Source organism: Antennarius striatus, chromosome 12 (genome assembly GCF_040054535.1).
Source record: "Antennarius striatus isolate MH-2024 chromosome 12, ASM4005453v1, whole genome shotgun sequence".
Lineage (NCBI taxonomy): Eukaryota > Metazoa > Chordata > Actinopteri > Lophiiformes > Antennariidae > Antennarius > Antennarius striatus.
In genome coordinates, this window is record NC_090787.1 from 6,675,855 (window position 1) to 6,694,683 (window position 18,829).

General features: G+C 41.3%; 1 protein-coding gene across 3 annotated transcripts in view; it reads right to left on the reverse strand.

The window, feature by feature from the left end:
• The window catches only part of adarb1b (adenosine deaminase RNA specific B1b), an 87,115-nt gene that overhangs the window by 19,545 nt on the left and 48,741 nt on the right, over window positions 1-18,829 (reverse strand). For 2 of the 3 annotated variants that reach the window (XM_068328657.1, XM_068328655.1), the window contains one exon: window positions 14,645-14,679. Coding sequence is in view for 1 of the 3 variants with exons in the window: in XM_068328654.1 (XP_068184755.1) it covers window positions 13,746-13,845 (100 nt within the window). In the remaining 2 variants the exon portion in view is untranslated. Of the gene's footprint in view, window positions 1-13,745; window positions 13,975-14,644; window positions 14,680-18,829 lie in introns of those variants that run through there. The other variant, XM_068328654.1, reaches the window with a different exon arrangement.

Below are 18,829 nucleotides of genomic sequence, written 5' to 3' on the forward strand. Positions count from 1 at the left end.
CTTCATGATAATGGTGTGAAATTGGGCAATTGTGGAGAGATGACTTACGTTAAGTGTCTCTGAATGTAAAACTAAGAATTAAACGAGACTGGTTCTATTCGTACTCACCCAACACACACCACCGTGTTGCATAATCAGCATACAACTCTAATGTGGTTGTCAGCTTTGATTTTCAGATAAGAACGCCTCGGCCGAGAATCTCTAACTATTCCTGAAATCAGGAGCGATCCCTTAGGGAGAGTCCCACAAAGAATTCATGAAGGGAGTGTGTGATGGTTTGTGTGTGTTCTGTGAATCATTCTGGAGGTGAATGTCTAAAGGGCTTTAGAGGAAAAAACCTGGTTACAGCAGCCTGTTGATGTTTGCTCCCTCATCAACCTGTAAAATCACGCCATTTGGAAAGAGAAAGTAGCGACACGCACCAAGACACGTGGCAGATCGAATGTGTACTGCATCTATAATGTGACATTTGGTTGCACAAGTTTCAAAACATAGAGAATGCGCAAATAATTTTTTTACTTACTGCAAAACCAACTGAATTATAGATCTTTATTTTGAATTGTAATACCAGCAGCGTGTTTCGAGTGAGGAAGAAGCGATTTTTCAAAACTTTGTGAAACATGATAATTTAAATCTTGCAAATTTATGAACATTTTCAGCAAACTATGAAACAATTCTCTCCACTATTGAAGCAAGAATTTACGGTAATTTTATATAATCTTATATATAGGTATGGGTATTTGCTTGACGATTAATAAAAAAACTATAAGTACAGCAGGAGTCTTATTGAAGTTTGGTATATGACTGAAAGAGTGGATTTAAAGCAAGCTAAACGAATCGGCAGTCAGGCTGCGGACTATCTCCCTCATATGCATAAATGATACTGCGTCATCAAGTTGTAAGACTGCTTGGTTCCAGGTAATTCTGAGTGGATGCTGAGGGAGGCAGGGAGAAGAGAAAGATGAGAAAGAAGATGAAAAACCCTAAATTCAATCTGGTGAGAGGGACTGAGGGGAAATAAGGTGATTTTGATTTGTCTCTCATCCCTCGCTTGAGCTGTGACAGAGCGATAGAGCACCGCCACCGCGGAGCATCGCCAGCTGACGTGAGGAGGTGGGGTGGAGTGAGGGATTGAAAGGTAAAGGTGAGGGAAGAATAGAAGATGAGAGAGATAGAAAATGCAATCCTATTCCAGGTAAAAGAATCATTATCTTCACTAAAACAGAAGGCGATAGGAAGGTCTGTCCTTGGCAGGCTGTGGGTTCAAACCGTCTAAAACAAACTGTGTATGATGGCCGAGGGAGGAAGTCACATTTCCCATTAAAACTATTTAAGACCAACTTTGGACCTGAAAAAAAACAAACAACCAAAGTCTGAGACATAAATAATTAAATAAATTATCTTGCTTGCACAAATGGATGACCTTTAATATTTTTAGATAACCTCTAAAAAAAAATAATTAAATATCAATGTTTGGCCACACAGCTCTGCAATCAGATTGGTTCACTTTCCGAGCGGAATTTAAAAGAGAACAAAAAATGAAAAAATCCCCAACTCTGAACAGAGTCCAGATGACTGACACCAATATATAAAGGATCGTTAATATAACTACGTATTTGCATTCATGTATGTCAGGGTTTCGCCATTTGTTCCCATGACAACTGTTTTAAAGTGGTCCTTTCCAGTGCTTAGTCTTGTTTTAAACTGGCAAACCACAATTCTTCTGAAAGCTTTGATGCCACGGTCACATTTTGTGCATGACTTTGGGTGTTGTCAGGTTACGTAGAAAGAACATGACGTGTTTTTCTGTGGTGTTGATTCTGAAGTACATCTGCTGCTCACGTAGTAGAAAACAGAGTTGTAGGTGGTTCAGTTCAGTCTTGGAAGGTGACACCATTTAGGATGCGTATGCTGCTTTATTCATATGGTAATGAGTGATTTGTCCGTTCTCTTTAGTGTCTTATCTACATGACCTTTCAATGCAAATGGAAAGGAACAGCTTTAAAAATTGCTTTGGACGGATCCAATATGACTAGAAGGCATTAGAGAGATCATACCTTAACATCAAATAACAGCGAGAAAACTCTTTCAGTCTCATGCATCACTTTAGATTTTTAGGCTGTTTTTCTTGACATTCGACCTTTTATTTGGTGTCTAGACACATTGATTTGTGAGACTACAGTGGGGTGTGTTCATCCACATACTCCTGACAAAACTGGTGGGACATTTTCTTTTCACATATAATATTGTTTATACTTTACATTAGATGGAATACCATCTAATTTTTCTCCCCAAATTTGTTTTAAAAACATCCATCCATTAATTTTCTTTCACCGCTTTATCCGCTGTCGCGGGTCACGGGGAGCTGGAGCCTATCCCAGCAGGCTTAGGGCGTGAGGCGAGGGGAAACTCCAGGCACGACGCCGGTGCGCCTCGGAGCTGACAAACAACAATAAAAAAGAGCCACTTACATTTTACTTTTTGGGGAAAAAAACACTTTCAATTATCATTTCTTGTCTTCAGTCTGCTGGTAAAGTGACGCCACCTCAGGATTGAGCCCCTTGATGCAATTTAGCGCTGCAGCCCAGACTACATTAACAGCTTGTTATAATACAAACGCATAGTCTGTCAAACATACAGCAGCCTCACATGTCATTGTGCTGACAGGGTCAACACAGGTTTGAGAATGATGATGATGATGACTCTGCTCACATGATTAGAAGTTTCTGTCCAAGGACACAGCTGTCCCTGCTGTGGTTAAATGATAACCTCATCATAGGTGACTGTGAGTAGAGTGACACAGAAATCCCGTGAGCTCAAACGTGGCTTAAAATGTATTTTTAAAAAAAAGGGCAGGTTGAAGAAATTGATTATGAAGTAAAATCATTCAATTTTGTCTATCATCTTTTGAGGAGATATGAAGTATACTGATTTTGTCATCAGGGCGTCTTTGTCAAACAAGATCCAGCATGCAACTGATGCCACCTTTTAGATGGATGGATGGATGGATCCAACTTTAAAAAAAAAATGCGTGGACTGTAGAAACAATGCGTACAAATTTGACTTGAAGTGAAGTTTCAGTTCACTATTTCGTGCAGACGATATGATCAAGGTGAAAAGCTTTTACTCAAAGTGACGATCACATCCACAGCATCAAGTCCTTGGTCATTTGCAGCAGATGACTCGCTTGCTTAACTGACCGCTCAGTGCTACTGGCTCTCTGGGGCGCTATTGTGGCTCTCAGTATGCCAGGTATGCCAGGACTCTCTGTGTAATGGACCGGTACCGAGGCTCAGCAGGGAGTTAAGAGGGAATAATGGATACTACCTTTACACACAGGCTTTGACTTGGTTCGGATTTAGCTTTAGTTCTACCTTACAGAAAGTTTACTACCATGACAGCTCAAACTTCAAGATCCTGTGCTTCTTATTAATCTATGTTGTTCTATAAAGAAAATAGCTAAACCTGCCTTTTGGAATTTAGTTAAAGGATTCAAATTGCCTGTTTCTTTTGTCTACTGTTATTTCATGTACATATATATTCTGAATCTGATTTTTATTTTGGAAAATTACACATGTAAATTGAAAAACCCTACTGACAATATATACAATGCTCCAGCAGCCATAATGAAAATTTTACATTAAATAGATGTGAAGCTGCTATGTAAATTGTAAATATACAAATAGACGAAACAACTTAATGAAATAAACTAAACTAATGTAAATAAATACTTATGAATGAAAGGGGCTCACATATTAGATGTACATCGTCACAAGGAATAGTAGTTAATACAGTTTACAGAGCTGCATTGAAGGATTCAATTCTCTATGGAAACAGCTTATAGGAAACTTTTGTTTTTACTCATCTAATAAAATAAAAAAGTGTCGTGGACTGTGAAAAGTTGGCTGGAAAGAGTGTCCTTCAACTTAACAAAACCATAAATCAGGAAAAAAACTGTGGGAAAGACAACACAATGTGCGTCTGCTTAGGAGAGAAAGGACAGCAGAGATGACACCAAAACCTTCATGGACCGAGGGTGAGCAGGTTTACCAAGGCTGGTAGAAATCAATGAAGGAAAAAAATTACAGCCAAACTTCTTTGATTTTCCAACAGGATCGATAGATTTGGGTACGGACGGCTGGAGGTGATTTGCACCGTTTGCAGGATTAACTTCAGAAATAAACCAGACAATAACTGATTGGTTGGGTGGCTACTATGGCTCTACATGGCTGAAAACAATGGAGGGCATGCACACACGTCTAATATGGTATGCCAGAGACTGGCTGAATTTTCATCAAAGCCTATTTCATCTTCAAAATCATTTTTAGGTAATGAAAAATTTGCTGAGTAATCTTCATTACAGAATATGTTATTAGTACGTTACTAAGTAGTTAAGCCCAACAGAATGTCTAACATGTACATGTAATGGAATGAAATGTAAAAATTAGTAGAAACCGAGAAAATGGAACTGCAGGGATGGAGAGCTGTGAAAAGAAGAGAATCTGTCTTTTATTGTGTTCCAGACTTTAATATCTGACAGTCGGTCATTTATCATTGTGGACCGCTGATGGTGAAGGAAGGGGAAAGTGGAGGAAGCAGAGGCAGAGAGTATCAATATGAATTTTTTATTTGATGGGTTTTATGGGAGATTGGATTTCAGAAGGCTGACGGAGTCAAGGTTCATGGAGGAGCTAAAGGAAAGGGAGAGAGAGCGAGAGGCCGAGTCGTAAAGGCTACCCCCGAGAAATAATAGTGTCCAAATACATGAAGAACACCCACTAACACTTTTCTTTCTATGTGCGATACGCTATTCCATGCAGCGCGTGCAAAGAAGTTGTAAATCAAACGTCCTAAAACAAAACCCATGAAATTACCATCAGTCTGCCGCAGGACTACCACATGCATTTTCCATGTGTTTGTTTCTGCAGCCCACACAAAGCTGTTTACTTTCACACCTTTGTTTCTTTCACACACAAAAAGACTTTTTCAGTTGCATTTTCTTTCTCCCCCTTCAATTTTCACACAAACACACCGAAAGTTCTTAGGCTGGCTTCAGGTGGAGTCATAAATCATCTGAGCGAGACTATGATGCCTCCAGCACTAATAAGAGTCGGGGGTGGTGGTGGCAGGAGTGGTGGAGGTGGTGGTGGTGGTGGTGGGGGCAGTTATAAGGTTGGTTCATGAGGGAGGAGGGTGCTACTCAGTGGCCGCATTCGTTTCAAGGCCAGAAGGAGCAACTGCTCAGCCTCTAACTGTGACATTTCATAGGCCGCCAACGCCAGCGACACAAATACACAAAATGGTGTTCAAAATCAGTTCTAGAGTGTATCACAAATAAAAACCAAAAAGTTTGTCCTTCTGTCATCATGTAAAGATCTGGGAGGCCGAATGAAGTTTGGCAAAAAAACAAACAAACAAACAAATTCCAACACAAACCGGTTGGGATTTTGCATGATAGCAAATTGTGGATGTCATCATGATTGATTTATGATCATCAGATCACCCATCTCCATAAAATATTATTTTTTGAAAACATCCATGTGTAATTTTTTCGAAGTTATCATACTCAACATCCACTTCATTTCATGGCTTTTACAACTGAGAAGCACAGGATACGGTCTGAGCTGAAACTCCGTCCAACAGAGGAAACATGTTTGTCCTGGCTTTATATGGTCTGGATGCTGTGCCGTTATGTGCGGTGTGGTGTTTGACAAACACAAAGTAGATACCAGAAAGATTAGATAACTGGCTTGTGCCTGGTGCAATACTATGAGAGCCAAATGAGTTGGGTGAGTGAGCCCTTCCATTACTGTCTGGTATTTAAACCTGACATACAGACGTAACACAGAGCGCCAGTTATGTCTGATTGCTTTTTAAACACTCCGTTCAAGACCAGACAGTTTTGATTATGTTTAAAAAAAATTCGCTAGCAGCAGTTAGAAATTTACTTGAAGAAGAAGAAAACCCAATTTATTTGTGTATTGATTGCAAAGTTCTGATGTTACATGATTTTTTCGTGACTCATTTAAGTGGCTTGAGAGTTTTTATAAGAAAAAGAAGAAAACATACATATTAAAGTGAGGAAGCATATTTTTCATGCAGCAGGACTTTAAGAGAGAGGGAACGTTTATTGATCAGGATAATCTAACCGGAAACAGCCAAGCATTTTGAAGTTGTAGCTAAACCTCATAGTCTGCACTTATGAAATATAATGCGTGCCACTGATGTTAAATACAATATAACAGTTTAATATAACATTCATTTTAGATTAGTGACGACTGAAGCTTCCAGTAATTAGCAAAAAAATGTTCCGTCCTTGAAGAGACGGCCACATTCAAGGACGACTCAGGTTAATCAGCCAAATAGAATTCTAAACAAATGCCAGGTAAAAAAACAAGTAGTTGAATGTGTCTTTTATAAAACATAATTAAGGTCACTGCTGCTTTTTTATTTATTGATAGAGCATAAACAATTTAATTATAAGTAATAGAAAAGAAAGATACCAGGAGAGCAGTGCAGGTGGCAGGAGAAACAGGTTGAGTCCAAAATGAGAAATCGAAGATGAGGTGGAGGAAGAGTTGAAATTAAAAAAAAAAAAAAAAAAAGAGGCCACCAAAAAGGAAGGGAAGTGGACGGAGACAAATAGCCATGAGGAATGGGAGAGCCCACCTTGGAGACAGCGCTAACACAGACTGATCGGCCCCCCAATGCTGGTCTCCAACATTTCTGGTTGATTCCACCCTCATTCTTAATAATAGTTTTCAAGACATGCCAGGACAACCAGAATGTGCTTTTATAACATATAGACCTGCTGTATATGTTTTTACACACCGCTTTAAAGTGGTGATGTATTGTAATTGTCAGTGTTCGTTGGTTGGTTATTTTGACCACCAAATAACTTTGAAACCGTTGCAGATAGAAAGATGAAACAAAAAGCACATTACTCGGGCAGCAAAGGGGATGAAAATGAGATGATGACTTTAACCTTGAGAATAGTAGATCAAGGTCAAATTTCAACTTTTGCACACTCGAGAACCGAATAAGAAATAGGAGGGAGAAGGCCAGTGTAAGACCATAAATCAAAGCTAGTGCTTTGATCTACCTATGCACTAGCTTTGATCTATGGTCAAGTGACCTACCCTGAAAGGTCAGAGCTATGCACTTGGTCAGGTCCTACTTTCAGGGTACCCTGACCTGCCATGGAAGTAGGTCAGGGTAAGTCGCAGGATGTTGCAGTCTCTGACTGCCTTGTTTTATGTGGGTTTAGTTCATTTATTCTGATAAAGTCCAGGTCTTACTTTTATTCCACCTTGAAGGTGGAACAGATTAGATCTGTATCGTGTAAAACATCCAAACTGCTATGATTACATTGTCCCTCATTTCCCTGCTTCCTAACAGTCTGCCTTACATGGAAGCTGTGATAATTCTGTGTGTGTTATGACGGTCGGGATCATTTTATATATTGGCCATGTGAGCAATCTCCGGCCTCAATCAAAAATGAAGGAGTCTGGGAATTTTTTCCATAAAATAAAAAGAATGAAAAAACAAACAAACATGCAAAGACCAAAGATATAGCGCTAATATATAGGAGCTGAGCAGGAAGGGCGAAATAGAAAATAAAGACAGCGAGGGATACAAGGAGAAATACGAGGACCCTTGTGTGTACATGTGTGTGGTTAGAGAGAGAGAGAGAAAGAGAGCTACTCTTTCCATCCCAAAATCCCATTACTTTCCCCAATAAAGCGTTGGCGGTCTTGTGATTACCTCGGAAAAGTGCAAGAGAGGAAGTGTCTTAACGAAAATGGGATTAGGTTTTTTTTTTGGTTTTTTTCTTTGGTAAAGTCAAACCTTCTTCATCTCTGTTGCTTTCTCAGGTGACGTCTGGAGGCACTGACCAGGTAATGTACCGTAATGGAGTACATGTGTGGGGGCTGGCAGCCTAATGGGGAGGGGTCATTGCAGGAAGGAGGGTGCCTGTCGTGGTGCCTGATTAAAACTGATGGGCCAAGGTAAGGTGGCCCCAAAGTATGGCTGACCAACATGGCCCTCCCTGTCTCGTCAAACGGACGCACACACACACACACACACACACACACGCACGCACGCACGAACGCACGCACACACACACACACACACACGTTCATTGGACTCCATTATTCAATTTGGCTCTTCTAATGACCAGAGAATTAGGCTGCCAGAAGCGATTTGCCTTTTTAGCCCTGCTGCTGGATGTACATGCTTTCCTATTCTGCATATTAAGAGGCAGCCATTCAGACGCTGACATCCAATCAGGTTCCTCCAATCGGTGAATTCTACAGGATGAGGTTGGGTGATGAAGGAAACTGCGAGAATCAAGGCTTAGAAACTCAAGCAACCAAACCCTCGCTGTCGTCTACGACAGCAACGACGCCAACGCGTGCTGTGTCTCGTTCTGTTCAATAGTTAATGGTCACGTGATCAAACAGGTGCCACATGTCAGGTTCAGCTACAATAATTGGGTGATTATACGGAATTAATGGCTGAGTGATTGACGCCATTTTATTTTGCTAATTTAATGGTCCACTTCCAAAGAACAAGCGAGAGCTGCTGCTCAGCGAGCGGCTGAGTGGCAGACGGAGACGAGAGGGAATCAGAGAAGCATGTGGAGCCGGAACGTTTCCACATCCAACTCCAGACGTCGAGGGTTGGTTTCAAACGAGCTGCAACAGTAGAACCAGAGCTTTTATTCTGTCTCCTCCATTGGTGAGTTGATAAGGCTGAGGGCGTTCATTTTAAACACACATTTAACAAATACTTCAGAAAATTCCGTGATCGGACGAAAAATACTGGAGGAGTTCTTTTTGGAATTCAGACCAGAAAAACATGCAACATCTAGACATTTATAACATGGCTGCCAAAAGCCTAAAAAACATTTGCAAAATCTTTTCACTACTTCTTACTGCTTTAGTCATTTTGCCAAAAAATGCTAGAAAAAAATTTATTGTTCTAAATTAAGGATTCCATACACTAGTTTCTTCTGTCTGTGTACTCTATGTCCAAGTAGAAGCATTAGTTTAATAATAATAATACTGTAATAATAATAATAATAATAATAATAATAATAATAATAACATCTAAACTTTTGCTTTCTTCAATCTTTTCAAGGTTGTTGGGTGGCCGCCTCTTCACATTTCACACTGAGCAGCAAAATCTATTTGACAGCTCTGATTTATGACACAGCATATAAGCACCGGGCGCCCGTGGGGGGAAACGAGTATGGTTTGAGTGTGTTTGGAACTTTGGGACTGTGGGTGGGTGTGTGTGTGTGTGTGTGTGTGTGTGTGTGTGCGTGTGTGTGTGTGTGTGTGTGTGATGGTTCCACAGCTCACAGCGGACCTCCACCGCTCTGCTCAATGCTCACGCACCCAACATAGCATCAAAACATCAAGAAAAAAAAAAAAAAAAAAAAAGGAACATGAAAACGCATGTAAATGATTTTTTTTTTTTTTTTTTTTTAAAGTTTGGGGATAATTCCCAAAGTGCCATGAAAAGCAGCTAAAAGACAGCGTTTATCGTAGAAACTGCCTCCAAGGAGGTTTGAGAGTTTCCTCAACAGACTTATTTTCCATGCAGCTGTTTAATTTGGAATCTGAAAGTGACACCCCCCCCGTTCTTTCTGTCTTGCCTTCAATCATTTAACTCCTGACACCATCACAGCCATCTGTCACATTCAAAGCGAGGACGGGGTGTTTAGGGGGAAAACTGCTCCGCAACTATACAGCCTGAAAATAAATGCTTTGACATGAACAAAATCCACCTGTGATTCTGTCACCTGGGAGCTGAATTTCACACCGTGTGGCTTTGCTGTTGTCGGGGATAGATAGCAGTGATGGACAGCGAGGCGAGGCCAGAATGGGAAGGGGGGGGGGATCAAAAAAGGTTGTGACGGCTAGCAGAAAGAGGAAGCGTTCACACAAAGGAGCGTCGGAGGCACAGCCACGTGGAAAGCCCTGCACGAGACGGTAATAGGAGCTGTGATCAAACATTTTCTGCTAAAAACCGACTGACTGACATTAAAAAAAAAAAAAAGTTTGAAATTAATTATCCTGGGAGACACATTTGGCTCAGAGAACCACATTTTCATCTGCAACAGGTCCTGTTCCATTACCTGGAAACATTTCTCTCCAACGCTGACATGAAAGCGGTGGAATAACCGGCTGTAACAGCAAAACATTTCAGCATCTATATTCATTTGGGTCTACACAGACTATGAAGCCACACTAATGAGCTTTATCTCTGCAGGGATAAAAGGAGCAGACACACACACATCCATGCATACATCTCTCGGGCCGTGGAGTGTCTCTCTCTGCCAGCTTTAACACACCTCACCGATTTGCGAATTATCGAATTATGTTTTTTTTGGTTTGTTAGGGTTTTTTTTTTTTTTTTTTTGTTCTGTCTGTCAGCCTCTTACAGTCATTAGCAGCATGCTAATCAAAGCTAATTATGCAGACACAAGTCATTTCTTATCGAGGCCCAGCGCTGCTGTGTTTGCAGCGCCTGAAACATTCTAAATAATGCTCATAATCTACAGCCGTAGTTGGTTTCATTTGTCACTGGTGCTAAGATTTAATTAGTCCGTCTGAGCGTTTTTAAAAAAAAAAAAAAAATTTTTTTGAGGGCTGTAAATCTGTGTTTGTTCTACCCGCAGCGGCTCATATAAAGCAGGAGGGAAATGAATATTTGTATTTGTGGACACATGAATGATGACAGGAAGAAAGAGTAGAGGAGAAAGAGAAACTAAGAAGTAAAGGGAGGCGAATTGTCTGTGACAGGATGTGAGGTTACCTCAAGAGGAGAAGCACCTCTTATTCTTCTTGAAGGTAAAGTCTCTTGAAGGGAGGGGGACGCTAAAAGCCTGGCAGTGCACAATCTCCCCTTTTCAAGTTATAAAAGCTCATCTTGGAGATTTTTGCTGGCAGGGCAGAAAAGGCCCTTGTTCTCTATTTTCCATATTTTACACGCAGCCTTATTGGAAAGCTCCGTGTATCCACGTGTGGACTGACACATGTATGAGAAGGACGTTTAAGAACGTCCTCTTTTCAAGGATTACGCTGAAGTTGAGTGTGGTAATTCACTTAGTATTAAAAATAATACGTAATTCCTGAAAAAGTTGTGATTGTGGAAAAAAAACAAACCCAAACTACAACTACAGGATGGATGATGAGGTGACACAAGACTTGAGACGCTGTGAGTGACAATCCATCGATGAACAGTTAAACCGTTGTAGCAGGTAAAAAATTTTTTTTAAAAAGATGTTGAACGGTGAGTCAGGACAGTGTAACGGTGAGTCAGCATGTTTCACAGCAGGACCCTGATCCTGACACAGCTGCCTAATTAAACTATGAAAGAAAGTAAAAAGTTTTCAATGAGAAAGTTATTTATCAAAGTCAAATTTGGTGAGACCCACGTGAGAGCTGCCCACCGCTCTGCCCCTTGTGTGTGTGTGTGAGTGTGTGTGTGTGTGTGTGTGTGTGTGTGTGTGTGCACGCCTGTACGATATACATATATATATGCATGATTATTATTTAGATGTAAAAAAGTAATCTACATACGGGGATCCTTAAAGGATTAATTATTATTTATAATAATAATAATTATTAAAACATGAAACCACTGACAAGACTTAAAGGAGAGCATTTAGTCAGGATTGGGGTTTAAGTGTGCTGGTGAACAGTGTAAACATAAACAAGGAAACAACAAAATATATCACATCTGCCTAACATGGGCTTTTTAACCAATTTTTACTACTTTTACTTTAAGTATTGACTTTAGCTGACAGTTATTGAACTGTAGCATTACTATTTATGCTTAATCAACATGTCCACATTTAAAATGAGTATTCAGTTATTGAAGTCCAGTAATTACAATTACACACAATTACACAAGTTTTAGCCTGTGCATCGACTTTCGTTCGAAATCTGATTGTCAACTTTCCAACTGAGCCCAGTTGGAGAGAAAAGAGACCGAACTCTGAGGGACAAAAACTAGAAGGGACAAAAACTAGAAGGACAAAAACTAGAAGGACACACCTGAAATATGTTCAGGGCTGCAGTTTGGGTTTATGGTTGGCGACCCTTCTCAACCCGTCTACCGACAGGTCGAAGCGTTCTTGTGGAGACCGCTAATCGATTCGAACCTCATCGCCAAGGACGCTGAGCATCCTACGGATGCCTGTTTTAAGGAAGCCCGTGCCCCCGCCCTCACAGCTATCATTAGCTGCTGTGGCACTAAGCAACTTATCAGGAGGTCTTCAGAAGGGGGCATTAACGCTGACTGAGACTATATCAACATTAGCCCACCCGGTCCTGCCCGGTAATGGCTTCTCTCACGATGGTAGAAGAAAAAAAGAAAAAAAAAAGTCTGACTTTCATTCCCGTGGTGATAATGGAGAATGAAAAGGCAGGAAACAGACCTGTGTAATGCTGATGGACGGAGTCAGTCTGAGCGAGCGGCGCTGGGGTGTGAACTGGGGGCTGAAAAATGCAGCATCAGCAGTGGTGGATTTACTTGGATGAAGGGACACGGCTCGATGAAGAGGAGGGTAGGGGGAGTTTCAGGGTGGTGGTGGTGGAGGGTGACATGGCTAATACTTTCAGTGGACTGTGGCCACCTAAGTAATTACTACCTTTGCTGTTAGGATAATCTACACAGGAGACCAGCAAAGTCAGAAGAGACAGTGCCCCCCCCCCCCTGCGCCTGACTTCAATTACCCAGAGATACGGACCTGTCCCATTCAGAGGAAAACTGGAGCAGCAGGGAGAAAGCAAATAAAAGACTATTCTCATAATAAATAACAATTGTAAAAGAGGGAAAAGCAGGATGAGAAAAAAAACACCAAAGTACATTTAGTCCAAACACATCGGACACAACCGGAACTCTCATTGTGTGGCAGGGCGTCCCGTGTCCGAATAAATATTTGAAAGTCCACAGCTGGGTTTAGGATGCTTTTTAGAACCTTTGTCACATGTCTCGTCATAAATGTAAAAAAAAACCAACAACAACAAAAAAAGTCTACGTTTTACAAAGATTTAATTCTAACATACAGCTTTGTTTCCAGACTACTGTTAAGAAATTGTGTCCGAACAGTCGATTAAATGTAAGCTGTAATTAATTTTTAATCATAACCCACCGATAATTTTAATATAAAGAATTTCCCATTACAAAAAACTATACAAGGAATAATAAAACAAACAAAAAAATAGACAAAAACATCACTTTATACAAACTTAACGACTTTATTTTTCAGTTAGAAATTCTGATAATAATAATGATAATAATAATAATAATAATAATAATAATAATAATAATAATAATAATAATAATAATAATAATAATAATAATAATAATAATAATAATAATAATAATAATAATAATCCTTCAGACGTTATCATGCCAGAGGATGTTTCGATCGAATAAACAGAAAATGCCACAAATGAGAGCTCTCCATGTGTGAACTACCAAAGAAAGGCCACCATCACAATTAACCTGCACAAGTTTATCAGCCCCAATAAAGATGTGCTTCTTTAACAAAGGAAGCCTCAGTAGATTGCATGAAAAATAATCTGATGCCATTAACAACTTGAGAGACAGGTGACACAAAGCAGTCCTGAGCTGTCGTCTCTCACTAAGCGTTATGAAGTCTAATAAGGCAGCGCAGCATCTCTCTCTCTCTCTCTCTCTGCCTGCTTGCTTGTGAGGGTTACCTTTGCGCTCAGAGCGTTTCTTGCGCCTCCTTTTGAACCTGCGTCGGATCAGGCAGAAGTAGGAGCCCGGGTTCTGCGAGCCGTTGGGAAGAAGGGCCATGGCTTGGTCAGCACTGACTCAACTAAAGAGCTTTCTAGGCTATCCTGCACAGAACAGAACTTTATCTGCTACCCGTCCTCCTCCTCTGAGCGCTCTCACGCGTCCACTAATGGTAATCGAACTCCACACACCTGCAGCGTTTCTTTCTTTCTACTTTAGTCCGTCTCGTGTATCCCAGCTCTCTTCCCCTCCCTCCCTCTCTGCCTCCTCCTCTCGCGGGTTCTCTCGTATGTTGACTCCATCTCTGCCCTATCAGTAGTCAGAGAGGAGAGGGGATGGAGCAGACTGAGGAAAGAAGGAGGGGACTAGTGGAGGAAGGAAACACGTCTTTTCTTGTGCATGTGAATGAACACATGACCGATCCGCTGTCAAAGTTACTGACTTAAAGAAGAAAAACAACCTCTTACATCAGTTAGTGTTCACCGTTACCCTTTTGCTTCAACATCAACCTCTACATGCTACATGCAGTGTGCTGGTTCGGTCTGCTGAGGAGAGTCACCCTGAGTTTGAGGATGAGAGGCTGACAGAAACACTCTGCCTCCATCTAGTGGTGATGGTCAGTAACTACACGTCTATCATTACCAAAGGCAGGAACAGACGTTTCAGCCACCGACTGTACATTAATGACTAAAAGCTATGCAGCAGCTAATTTAGGGTCATTAAAATTTTTTTTTTTTAAAAATCACTTTTTAAAAACAAAAACACAAGGAAAATTTCACAATAAAAAGTGATCAACACAACAGAAATCGAAAAAGTGGAGAAGTTTAAAAAAAAGAAAAGAAAAAAAAAGACAACATACCTTTGGATGTTTTTTGATGTCTGTGATGAAAAAACCTGCAGGTGAGAAAGAGAAAACATTCCAGATAAGACAGCTGGAGACTCACTGTCAGAGATCTGGATCATCGACAATAGAAATGCTGCCAGGATGTGATGAAACCACATTAGTGGGTGACATAAATGACAAGTAAATGTACACACACTGGCTTTCTGCTCCATTAGCAGTGATTCTTTAGACAGGTTTCCACATCAGCTGCCATGCGCTGGAACACCTCTTCCAAAACCCCTCGCTGCTGGCAGCGCTGTTGTTTGAAGTAACAGAGCCCAGGATTTTCCACACAGGGCAAATTCACCCATTAATTTAAGCGTAAAACATTTCTTTTCATTCTAACTCGATACTGTAGTATTAAAAAAGGAAGGAAGAATCAAAGAAATGTAAATTAAAGGTCACACAGAGTCCTAATAAGGACGGATGACCTCAAAGTGCAGCGACTTGTTTGAGTCTCCTCTGAAGAACTGGTGGTGGTTTAAATCATCACACAACAGTCGCATCACTGACCCACACAAACCACTTGAGCAGGAAGGGTTTCATGACATTTTTTTATATTACTTCTATAATTTATACATTGCAATTCAGATAATTACTTGTGTGACAAACCACTTGAAGGTGACAGAAAACCAACTTAATGTAACACAAGAAACACATGATTAAAAAAAAAAAAGTCCAGTAGACGTGGAAACGAAGGGAGGGAGACGGAGCTGGATGAAGACAGGAAAGGTAAGATAAGGTGGAAAGGAGCAAAAAAGGGTAAAAAATAAATAAAAATGTTCCCACAGAAAACTTATGATCTGTCTGGACCCGGATCATAAACCTGAGGGGTCAGTTGAGGTCAATGAGGCTGTTAAACTGAACCGGGCAGGAAGAGAGAGAAAGATGTTTCCACGGAAAGGAAGCAGGACTGAGAAACAAACACGGAGAAAAGGAAAAGGAGAACAGCGGAGGAGGAGAGGGAGAGAGAGTCCGCCAAAACGTTTTTTTGGGGATAAAAGAACTTAAATGCACTCCAGACGCAAATCCATTCATGCTTCTGTGTAGAAGCCAACGATAACTACGTCTGGCCGGGCCTCACCGCAACCGCCTCGGCTCGGAGGAGGCTTTTCTTAGCTTTCCGAAGACGAAACCTGTCAGTCCACTTCCCTTTGAATTCCCGATTCACAGAGAATACAAAGCCCTGGATACCAGACAGGAGATTACAGACCCGTTGTCCCACAAACTTTTATCTGGATTTTCAACTCACACTGTACGGACAAGAGGAAAACACGGCCGTGGTTTTACACAGCCTTCATTTAAAATGACATTCCAGACCCCAAATAACAGCGCGAATCCTCTGCAGCGGTTTGAAAGAGAGGCAGAAACCGCGAACAAAAACTAAGCGTCTAACGGCGGCGAGCCCATCTTTGGGTTGACACGATAGATGAACTCACAGGCAATGAAGAAACATAACGCTCTATTAATAGACTTTGTTTCACTCTTCCAAGTCTGTCTCAAGCTGCCTGTGTGAACGCCTAAACCGCTTCCTGGCACAACTGCATCGGGATTTACTCGCAGTGGATTTGACAGTGCGTGTCAAAGCAGCTCTCACGTCGAGAACCAACGTGTAGATATAAACCTGTGACGCCCGAGTACCCGAAAGCACATGAAAAACCGTCCTGGAAGTTTTCATTGCCTTGTGAGGAAATCGTGTTCCCTAAAGCAACACTCACTGAACCTCCACCCCGAGAAGAGTTTGGCAAGACGCAGCAGAAGAAAGATTGCTCGTGAGATATTAGTGGAGACAGAAGAAGGGAGACTTGGAAAGCTTCTTTGGGAGTCGAGAGCGAGGGCGCGAGACACGTGAACGTCGGCGGTCGTTTTAAACGACGTGCGAGCTGACATCGTCGAGAAAAAATGAATAAATCAAAAACACGTGGGGCTAATCAATCATTCAGCCTATCGGGAAACACCGACGCTGCCGCACGTGGTGACCACGCCGCGGAGATAACGTGGTGCGACTGGAAAAATGAAGTAGCAAATGAAATCATTGAACAAAACAGAAGACGCTTCGTCGGCCTGTCGTCGATCACCCTTCGCTTGAAAGGTGGAGGCTTGAGTCGGAGAGGACAGACGCCACAGACAAATCCACCATAAAACTCCTTTCACAACTTTGGCTACAAAGTTCCTCGGGACAAGAACAGCAACGGATGGCGAGACATTACCGCTGTAACCGATGTTCCAATAACACTCTGTTTCCCATGAATAATGAGGTATCATTTATGAATATTAGACACACACAGTCAAGAGTAGATGCAGTGTGTGTGTGTGTGTGTAGTGCTCATTTGAGTATGATACCAGGAGAACTCCTTGCAGAACTGCCGTACAGCATAGATGGGAGGATGACCAGAGACACATGTGTTCAGTTTAACTCGACGTAAATAGTCTGCAAAGGGCTTAAAAAGCCATATGAGACCAGGTCAGACGCAAATGGAGTCACACTGATCTATTACGAAAGAGAAACACACAATCATTCAACTGTGCATAAGGAGTGCGTGACTGTAACCCTTCAGTCGCCGTCTAGACAAAAACTAGGCCGATGTGTAACCATTAACCACTAGCCATGCACGGACGGATGGACACACACACACACACACACACATACACACACACACACACACACACACACACACACACACACACACACACAAACACAGAGCCTCTCGATAGTCATTAAACGCTACCCCTACCGCTGACCTAGCTTTTTCCTACACATGAATGCACACAGGGACACAATTTTAATTAATGCATCATTTAATTGTGTGTGTGTGTGTGTGTGTGTGTGTGTGTGTGTGTGTGTGTGTGTGTGTGTGTGTGTGTCTGTGTGTGTGAGCGCGTGATTGTATTGTGATCTATTGTGTGTGTAAGTGTACGTGCATAAATTTAAGGTAGATGGAAGCTGTTCATCTTCCCTGTGAATGTCTTGTAGTGTTTTTGTTGTACTAACGTTTGTCCAGCAGAGGGCGGTCATGCTACAAAATGATCACGGCCTGTATGTAAACACAGGATGACGTTTTCTCATCGCTTGCAATCAGCTTGCATGTGTTATTCTGCTCCATCCTTCAACCTAAAGTTTAAATCTGTAAATGGGGTGGTAAGTTAATGCATCCATTTAAAAAACGGAATGTCAAAATGTTATTATTACTCAGTAATCCAACACCGTTTCATAGAATGATTTTTTTATGCAAGAAAATAGGTATATGTTTTCAGTTTGACTGGGAGTTCATTTTATTCTCTAACAGTCTGATTTATAAAAAGCAGATTGTGCGAGGGTGGAGCTATGTTTATGGATGCTGTAATCCCCAGTTTTCTCTCAGTTTGTAAAAGTGTAAAAATACTGATTAATTTTGTAAAAAAAAAAAAAGAAGAAAAAAAAAAAAAGCACCCACTAAAACACGACAACATGAGATTACAGACTTTCATCGCATTTCGAAGATTACAATATTTTCAGAATGGCCGCCAAAATCACACTGCACAGGCACTTTGAAAGAGCAATTAACCGTCTGTTGTATGTCTCTCTATGACTGAAATGATAGTTCAGCACTGATTTCACTTAGAACACTCCTGCAGCTCTCATTTCTTGGAGGGTCTCTGTGTTAGAAATCTGTTGGATTGCGGTGGATCATTGATGTCATGGTTGATAATCAAACGATATTTCCAATAAAATGTCCTGTCATGCCATAGGTTTGTGTTTTGGGATCTTGGTATGGCAAATCTGAACATCTGTGAAGGCACTGAGCAATTTTATTGGATGATCAGCCCATGCTGGTTCCACCAGGTGTGAGGACTGGCATGATATCTAGAAACTACACCACATACAAACCTAAAAATGATCTCAACAGCAGCCACCCTGCCCGCTACGTCGCTGCGGGAGGTGAGTACGTGTGATTGGACTCAAAAGATGCCAAACTGTGTCTGGGTTAGGGTTGGAGACTATGGTGATAACCTGTGGCGGTCCTGACACGTACGGTGTGACCATCTGGTTGTTTGTTTTATTTGACGTTTCTTTCACTAAAATGCGAGTGCAGATTATCCTCAGATCAGTCGCTGGAGAACATAAATACTCTAGTAGGATGTGAACAACATTCGCTGTCAGCGAGAAGCCAAACGCGAAGA